Source organism: Anarrhichthys ocellatus, unplaced genomic scaffold (genome assembly GCF_004355925.1).
Source record: "Anarrhichthys ocellatus isolate YVR2014 unplaced genomic scaffold, GSC_Weel_1.0 scaffold1918, whole genome shotgun sequence".
In the NCBI taxonomy this organism is placed as follows: domain Eukaryota; kingdom Metazoa; phylum Chordata; class Actinopteri; order Perciformes; family Anarhichadidae; genus Anarrhichthys; species Anarrhichthys ocellatus.
The window spans coordinates 1-9771 of record NW_022281892.1 but is presented as its reverse complement, the minus strand read 5'-3'; the positions used below and the strand labels follow the sequence as shown (position 1 = coordinate 9771).

Genomic DNA, 9771 nt, shown 5'->3' with positions numbered 1-9771 from the left:
GCTCTTTAACAGAGAAGAACACCACAGCACACAACAGTCTGTGACACATAAACAATTTGTAACACTAATAATTGTACATTTATAAAATTTCCCCGCCGAACTGCATGCTGGGTACAGCTCACTCACGAGCCTGCTAGCACAACAGTCTGCTAACAGCTGGGAGAGGCTCCGTCGCTCCAGTTACGTTACATTAAAGAACAGAACAGAGCGATGCAGGATGAACAAAGACAGACCGGAGATGCACCGATAGAGTTTGACACATATGCAACGCTGATTACCGTGTAATATGTGTGGTATTTGTTATAAATGTACGTTGGTGATAAGAAGCTGTACGGGGAGGGACTTAGGACCCAGGGGAAAGTAGGTGAAGGAAACGGGAAGAGACGGAAGACACGCCACACAAACAGCTGTTCACCGCTCGTCACGATCCTGCAGACCAGTGATTCTCAACTGGTGGTTCGTCGCGGACCCGTTTTCAGTGGTTTGCGGGCCTTTGCTTTATGCAGCGGAGTTATTCACGCTCCTTTCCAGCATTTACGGTACTTGTTCAGCGGTGCAGGAAAAACACTGACCAATGCGTTGTAAATCACGTCACGTGATGCAGTTTAGCCAATAAAATAAGGGTATTCTGATACGTTTCCTGACGCCAGTGAGATGTACCCACACCGTGACACAGGGGGGAGAGACAAGGAAAGAGATTACAGAGCAGAACTCTGATAATGTTAGATGTGACAGTCAAATATTTGTATGATCCGTCAAAGAATCAAATTGCTAAAAAGACCACAGGTATTAACCTTTACACTAAAAACACTGTGTCAAAAATGACTGCTTATTAAGTAGGTGCACGATTAAATATGCATTAATACGATAAAAAAATACCTTGTAAGATCCCAGCTAACTGATGAACACCTCAGATCTGTTCTGAGAATTGCCACAAGCAAACTGACACCAAACGTTGACGCACTGGTTAAAAAGGGTGACCAACAACACTGTTCCCACTGAAATAAAATTTTACTTGTAATTTATATTAGTTCACACAAACACTCCATTCATCTGCTACTGGCCCGGCCCGTCTGTCAAATATTAAAACTCAATGTGGCCCCCGAGCCAAAAAGTTTGCCCAACCCTGGTCTACCCTCTCCCCAGACAATGTAGATATTCTCATCTTTTTGAAAACAAATGTAAAGTTGTTTACCATCTCACAGTAATGGAAAATATTATTTAATGGTAAACATTATTTAATGGTAAATATTATTTAATGGTAAACATTATTTAATGGTAAATATTATTTAATGGTAAACATTATTTAATGGTAAATATTATTTAATAGTAAATATTATTTAATAGTACACATTATTTAATGGTAAACATTATTTAATAGTACACATTATTTAATGGTAAACATTTAATGGTAAATATTATTTAATGGTAAACATTTAATGGTAAATATTATTTAATAGTACACATTATTTAATGGTAAATATTATTTAATGGTAAACATTTAATGGTAAATATTATTTAATGGTAAACATTTAATGGGTAAACATTATTTAATAGTACACATTATTTAATGGTAAATATTATTTAATGGTAAACATTATTTAATGGTAAATATTATTTAATAGTACACATTATTTAATGGTAAATATTATTTAATGGTAAACATTTAATAGTAAACATTTAATGGTAAATATTATTTAATGGTAAACATTTAATGGTAAACATTATGTAATAGTACACATTATTTAATGGTAAATATTATTTAATGGTAAACATTGTATTTGAATGACATAACCTGACAGGAAGTAAACATAGACCCAAGTTGTTTCCGAGCAGTTCAGTTCAGTTGAAACAGTGTAAAAGTATGTATAGATAGATAGATATAAACTTTATTCATCCCCAGGGGGAAATTAGTTTGTAGCAGCAGCACTTTACAGAGTAAAATATAACATATAGAATGCACAATATATACAGTACAATAAAATAACAGAGCAGATATTGAATTTGAAGGAATAGGTTAATAAAAAAGATAAAATAGGAATGCACAGTATATACAATGAACAGTGGTTATTAATTAAATTAACAACTAGTAAACTAAACAAACTGGACAGTAGAGCAAGGATCACCAACAACAAGCAACAACCGTGTAGCGTTGTTGTAGTCATGTGAAGGACGATGATCTGGCCCGAGGTGATTTATTATAAAGTCTAATAGCAGAGGGCAGGAATGTTCTCCTGTTGTCCTTGTGACAGCGGAGCTGGATCAGTCTGTTGGAGAAAGTGCTCCGCTGTCCCTGCAGTAGGTGGTGGAGAGGGTGGTCCGGGTTATCCAATATGGACAATAGTTTCTGCAGTGTCCTCCTCCTCCACCACCTCTTCCAGATTGTCTTGTTTGCAGCCAATGATGGAGCCGGCCTTCTTAACCAGTTTGTTAAGTCTGTTGGTGTCTCCGGCTCTAATGCTGCTCCCCCAGCAGACTACAGAAGTACAGTGCACTGACCACAACAGACCGGTAGAACATCTCCAGCATCTTGCTGCACACGTTGAAGGATCGAAGTTTCCTCAATAGTCAGAAAATAAGAATTAAATACTTATAATTTTATAAACTAAAATAAAAATAAAAAACGAGTGTAATATATTTATTTTGTGAGCACATTTAAAATGTATTAATGTGACATCATTAGATATTTAATGAGCAGGTTAACGGCTCTGTGATGACGTCACCACTTGACTGCAATGACCCGGATCAGCGGGTAGCGCGTGCTGCTCGCTCATTCATTATCAAACACACACCGGGCGCGTGGAGCTAAAAATAAATAAACAAATAAACGAGCGCGAGGAGGCCACGACGACAATGATAATGTAACAATGTACCGCGTGCGCGCACCCGCACCCGCTCGTGCAACTGCTCGCGACACAGAAAATATACCCACCTCTTCTACTACCGTTGCCGTAGTTACCTAGCACGAGAGACCAGTGGGCAGGCAGAAAGGAAGGAAGGAGGGAGGGGAGAGAAGCGAGGAAGGAAGGAAGGAAGGAGGGAGGAAAAAAAAAAAAGAAGGAGGGAGCGGAATTAGTCAGTGATAGAGGGGAGGAGAGAGGAGGCGAGGAGGTGAGGTTGTTCTGCCGAAGGTGGACGTGGCGGGTCCCGCGGAGTTTAGCTACAAGTGACCGCGAGGAGGAGAACCATGAACCGGACCACGCGCAGGTAACGGACCGGTAACGTAGGTAACTGACCGTCAAAACCCGCCGTTGAGCCGCTGCTCTTGTTGACGCTTCTCTCTCGCGCTGCGCTCGGTTTCCGGCTTCAACGCTCGCGCTCTCTTCACAGAATCTGCACAGATTTTCATGAATCGGACCCTGGTTAGGGTTCTTTCTTTTGTGTTGGAGCTGTCACACACGTCTGCTAGCTGGGGGTAAAAAGTGAAGGAGACAAGTGAAGGAGACAAGTGGAGGAGGCTAACCTCCGTCTGCCTCTCATCCTCCCTCTCCCAGCTTCACTCTCACTTTCTCCCCCCTCAAACAGCAGCTAGCCCCGCTAGTTAGCTTAGCTGCTAGTGTGATAAACAAGATGGCCACTGGCTAGCTCTAGCTAGCTAGCTAGCTAAACTAGCTATAGCTATGGCATCCTGCCCTGTCTTTGTATGCCAAGAAAGCGCGTGTAAATACGGAGCTTTCACACCCGGGAGAGGAACGAATCGTTCCCGCAGATGAGCCGTTAACGAGCCGTTAAACGTGGAGAAAATCACCGCCAGATTATTTTACTCGGAGGCTGCGTTGCGAGTTAAAAAAAAAAAGTGTTTTGAAGGAAGACAAACAGGTAGACACTTTTATACTAGAGCTGCGCGTGAGCACCGGAACCCACAGCCCGGTAAACTTTTAACGGGCTTTTTTTGTGGCCGTTAGTTTGACGTTAACGGCTGCAAACTTTACTGCGCGTTCATGTGTGTGTGTGCGCGCGCGTGCGGGTGAACAAGAAGTAGTTAGATTCTTCACTGCAGTAAAAGTACCTCAGTAGTGAGTGGAAGTACTCCATTACAAGTAAAAGTACTGCATTCACAACCTTCCTGAAGTAGGATGTGCATATTGTCAACAGTTCAAATAGAAGTATTGATTGATGGCCTGTCAGTGTTTAGCTATGATTTATGTTTATGGATCAATACTACTGCAGTATTAATGTGTATGTTGTATTTTACTGCTGCAGATGTTTCTAAAGTGATACTTAAAACTATGATACTGAAACAAAGTACGACAACAAAAACCTGCAGCATCAGGAGAAGTTCTACAATAATCGATGAACTTAAACTCATTTTATTCATGTTAAAGTATAAATGTTAACTCTTGATGAAGTGAAGTCAATGGAGATGAAAAACTATATACAAACACATGGTTACTAATTTAGTGGGTGAAGTACTCCTTTAACTACAGTACTTGAGTAAATATAACCTACTTCAGAACCAGAGGATAGAGAGGGTCGTCCGGCAACCGCAAGGTCGGCGGTTCGATCCTCTGCTGCTACATGTCCTGTGCCGAAGTGTCCCTGAGCAAGACACTGAACCCCTAACCTCTCCCCGGGCGCAACTCAGCAGCCCACTGCTCCCAATAAGCTAGGGATGGGTTAAATGCAGAGGTTACATTTGAGTCATACACTGATGGCAGCGGCTAAGTGACAGACTATCAGTGGTGGTGGTAGTACTAGTAGTAGTAGTTAACCCCAAAAGTTAACAATAAATTAAATTTGTTTAAGTTTTATTTATCATGTTCAAAATTATTATATACACACTATATAGTGTGTGTGTCTATGTCTATATATATATATATATATATATATATATATACTAAAGTTTGATTGTGATGAGTATCACACATGATTTCATCAGAGACAAAAGATAAACATGGATCTGTATAAATGTATATTTAGTGTAACGTTGTGTTGTGTGTCTCTGCAGGCTGGTCCCAGTCAGGTGTGGGTGGTGACATCATCAGTGACTCACTGTTGGATTCCCAGAGGACACGTGCCCCCCCCTCTCAGGACAGGTAGATTTCTACAGAGGAGGGCGGGACAAAGCATCGGCGATACGTCGTTAGCTCCGCCCCCTCAGCATGACAGACTTGGAGGCCGACTGTTTGAGCCTCGGCCTCTCCCCTCCCCCCCCTCTGGACACCTCCCCCACGGAGGTCGCCGAGCCGCTGGCGATGCTGCCTTGCGTGAAGAGCGAGCCGGAGGACCTGGACCTGGACCTGGAGCCCATCCAGACTGTGGACCTGTCGGAGATCCAGCCGCTGTCCACTGCCGAGCTGGGCCACGACCAGATCAAGATGGAGATCAGCGGCCTGGACTACATCAAGTCTGAGCATCACCACGGGGACCACCACCACCACCTGGTCCACTTCCACCACGGGGACGTCCCAGATCTGGACTACAAGTCCCACTACGAGCCCAGCTCCGTGTTCGACTACATCTCACAGGTAAACAAGGACCACCATTCACACGTGGTCCATGTAGACCCCGTTCACACAATGAAGAACACGCTGCTGTATTCATGACTAGATGACGTCATGTTGAGTGTTGATGAGCTGCTACAATGTTAGCTTAGCATAGCACTGATGGAACCAGACTCCATTCAGAAAACAAACATTTAAAAGTCGTTTACTTGTCGTCTTGAGGAGAGAACTAACAAAACATGAACTCAGACTTTTTACAGATCGTCATTGTGTAGATATTTCTGCATCACTTTTATATTTATTGTGATTAAATCACAACTCAATAGTTTATTTAGAGTTCATAGCGCTGAAGTGAAGCAGCATGGATCATGTGATGAACTCAGAGGGAGTTTGAATTAAGTGAATAAATACAGATTTACATATGAACTCACCGGCCACTTTATTAGGTACACCTTGCTAGTACCGGGTTGGACCCTTTTGCCTTCAGAACTGCCTTAATTGTTGGTAGCAGAGATTCAACAAGGTGTTGGAAACGTTCCTCACACATGTTGACACGATAGCATCACATCCATGATGAAAAGCTCCCGTTCCACCACATCCCAAAGCTGCTCTGTTGGATTGAGATGTGGTGACTGTGGAGCCGTTGGAGTACAGTGAACTCACCGTCATGTTCAGTTTGAGATGATCTGAGCTTTGTGACATGCTGCACTATCCTGCTGGAAGTAGCATCAATGGTCTCTGCTGCTATAGCCCGTCTGCTTCAAGGTTCCACGTGTTGTGCGTTCAGAGATGCGTTCTGCAGACCTTGGTAGTAACGAGTGGTTGTTTGAGTTACTGTGGCCTCTCATCTCCATCCACTCTGCCCATTCTCCTCTGACCTCTGACACCAACGAGGCATCTTGGTCCACACACCTGCCGCTCACTGGACATCTTCTCTTTAGGACCGTTCTCTGTGATCCCTAGAGATGGTTGTGGGTGAAAATCCCAGTAGATCAGCAGTTTGAAATACTCAGACCAGCCCGTCTGGCACCAACAACCATGCCACGTTCAAAGTCACTTAAATCGTCTTTCTTCCTCATCCTGATGCTCGTCTTCACCACGTCTAGAGGCCTAAAGGCATTGAGATGCTGCCATGTGATTGGCTGATTCGCCATTTGTGTTAACAAGCAAGTGAACAGGTGTGCCTAATAAAGTGGCCGGTGAGTGTGTGTGTATGTATATATATATCCAGTATAATATATCTCTGTATCTCTGTCTCACGTGTATCTGCGTATCTGCCATATGTGTGAGTGAAGCTGGTCTGTGTGTTCCAGGTGACGGACACACTGGAGTACATAAAGTCGGACCACCATGTGGACCTTCAGTGTTACTACACCACCGAGCTGAGCTCCTTGAAGTGCGAGTACCCAGAATCCAACACCACCAACGGCCTGGAGTCCATCCACATGGCCGAGCTCCGCACAGAGCTCAACAAGCTGCGGCCCGAGGCCCTGCTGATGGACGGCATGGGCAAGATGGACCCCGAGTTCGCAGGCGGGGGGGCGTACGAGGCGCCGCCGGCCGAGGCGGGTTCGGGTCTGACGGGCAAAACACAGAACCCGACGGCGAGGAAGCCTCGCAACACGCAGGTGGAGAAACCGTTCTCCTGCGCGCAGTGCGGCAAGAACTTCAGCACGCTGGGGAACCTGAAGACGCACCAGAGGATCCACACCGGCGAGCGGCCCTACAGCTGCTCGCAGTGCGGCAAGAGCTTTGGCCAGGCGGGCAACCTGAAGCGCCACCAGCTGATCCACACGGGCCAGAAGCCCTACGTGTGCGCCCACTGCCCCAAGGGCTTCACCAAGGCCGACGACCTGCGGTCACACCAGCGGCTGCACACCGGCGAGCGGCCGTTCGCCTGCCTCGCCTGCGGCAAGAGCTTCGGCCAATCCAAGGAGCTGAAGGCCCACCAGCTGAGCCACACGGGCGAGCGGCCATTCTGCTGCCAGCACTGCGGCAAGAGCTTCAGCAAGGAGTCGGGTTACCGGAACCACATCCAGATCCACACGGGGGAGAAGCCGTTTACCTGCTCGCAGTGCGGGAAGACTTTCAGCAACTCGGGCGTGCTGAAGACCCACGAGAAGATCCATTCCGGCGAGCGGCCGTTCGGCTGCACGCAGTGCGGCAAGAGCTTCGGCCGCCTCGGCCACCTGAAGGCCCACCAGCAGATCCACACGGGGGAGCGGCCCTACGCCTGCCTCCACTGTGGGAAGACTTTCAGCCAGTCAGGACACCTAAAAGCTCACGAGCAGATCCACAAACGGGAGCGGGGAGACACGGCCGGCTCCAGTAGCTCCTCCCCCTCCCCCTCTGGCTCCTCCTCCTCCAGCAGCTCTAGCTCCTCCTCCAGCAGCGACAGCAGCTAAAAGAAACTCCTCCCCCTTTAACAAAAACTCTCGGATAAACAAAGTATTATTCCTCTTTTTTTATAAATCCTATATATAAAAGTTTCCTTTTTTTCTTACTTTTCATACCTTTTGTGCTCTTTTTGCTGTGTGTGTGTGTGTGTGTGTGTGAGTGTGTGAGTGTGAGAGAGAGAGAGAGAGAGAGAGAGAGATGAGGGGCTTGTAGATAATCTTTGGTCCCAAATGCCCAGTAGTACTTATTCTGGAGTACTTTTATAAAACAAGCACAAAAATACTTCAAGTTTGAGGAACTTGATCTTTGTTTTTTGTAACTGAAACCAGACCAGCAGCTCCTGAACCAGAACCCGTTTACAGACCAGTACTTCAGAGGGAGAACATGTACACCATGAAGAGCGTTATGAGTACTCTTCAGAGTAAAAGTGTTTTTATACTTCATCTCACATCTGGATTCAAATCCAGATGTGATTTCAGACCGGTATGTTTTACGGTCCGTCTCCGTTAAATCACGTTGTATAAGTAACGATTTGAACAGCTGCAGGTTTGACTAATATTCAGAGAAAAACATCAGATTTTCTGAGATTAAATGTATTAATTTAAGAGGAAAAGAACTAAAGAAATATTACGAGATAAACTGAGAAGATTGAGATTGGGATTGTAAAGTAAAATATTTGCAAGAAAACAAAAAGGTTTTATTCCTTTAAGGAACCAGCGTTAAAAACCACGGTAACGTGAGCCGCTGTCTGAATATGGTTGCTCCTCTGTAGTGTTATTACGGTAAAGAAAGATAAACACATGCATTCATACATTGATTAGAAACTCAAACTGCTTTTCTTTATTTCTAATCTAAATGTCATCGTTTACTTAACGTCCGATGTGACAAACAGCACCAGCGCTCACATTCATCTCATCCATGTCTTTAAGTTGAGACTCTTTCATCTTCAGATTCAAGTAGTCTATGTTCTTCAGGTGAACCGGGTCCTGGTTCTGGTTCCTCAGTACTCATTAAAGTACTTGTGAGTACTTGTGTTTACTAGTATTTCAGGTCTCTGTTGCTGTTAAAGTGAACCTGAGTATCGATCAGATAATCTGCTGACTCCACATTCCTCTGTTTGTTCTTCTGTAGCAGAATAAAGAATCATTCCAGTTCAAACGTTCCGCTCCTAACGGACCAAACCCATCAGCACAAAGGAGCCCCCCCGGTCCAGATCGCTCACTGTGTACACATCTTTATTGATTATGTCATTCCTAATGAAATCTAATACAACTGTTTTTTAAAGACGACCGTGATGCAGCATCTTGTACTGGAACAATAATTATTAAAGAAACTAATGAGACGTCGGCTCCGCTCTGCTTTCTTCTTCTCTGAGCCGGAATCAAACCTGCGTCCTCTTGTTCTCCAACATGTTCTAATGAGATCAGTATATCTGATCGTGTTATGACACGTTTCTCTTCCTTAAAACTTTGTGTTCATGTGTGTTTGAGTCATGAATCAAGTTCAACGTTTAGTTGTTTTTATCATCTTAAAGTTACTGTGAAGAGCTTTCATGTAGTGTTGTTTCTGGCGCCCCCTGTGGACTAAAGTGGTAGTGTCTCTGAGCACCAGACTCTTTAGAAAACCTCTCATCTTACTGCAGCAGGTCCGACAGTCTGACCCTCTCAGTCCTGGTTCTCCTATGCCTCCCTTCCCTCCAGCGGGTCCAGCAATACGTCCTGGGTCTCCAGCAGAGAGGAGGAGCTCTGCTCCTGGAGGAGGAGCCAAGATGGCAGCCACTGAGGGTAAGAAGTGTGTCTTTCTGACCGTGTCAACACATTTTATATTTAAAACAGCAAGTAGATTTACACATTGCAATGTTCACGTGACCTTAGTCTTTATATAATATATAATATTTGATATATATCAAATATATATAATATATATATAT

At 44.5% G+C, this 9771-nt stretch overlaps 1 protein-coding gene across 3 annotated transcripts; it reads left to right on the top strand.

Moving 5' to 3' along the window:
* The first annotated feature begins 2632 nt into the window (after positions 1-2632).
* Positions 2633-7972, top strand: LOC116377982 (zinc finger protein 782). Of its 3 annotated transcripts, none has more exons than XM_031839760.1 (3): positions 2633-3207; positions 4949-5468; positions 6758-7972. In XM_031839760.1, exons 2-3 carry the CDS (start codon positions 5103-5105, stop codon positions 7847-7849), a joined length of 1458 nt encoding a protein of 485 aa, XP_031695620.1. In that variant the 5' UTR covers positions 2633-3207; positions 4949-5102; the 3' UTR covers positions 7850-7972. The 3 variants fall into 3 exon arrangements, with proteins under 3 accessions (XP_031695620.1, XP_031695621.1, XP_031695619.1); XM_031839761.1 differs by having other exon boundaries at positions 2633-3223; XM_031839759.1 differs by having other exon boundaries at positions 2633-3227.
* The last annotated feature ends 1799 nt before the right edge of the window (positions 7973-9771 follow it).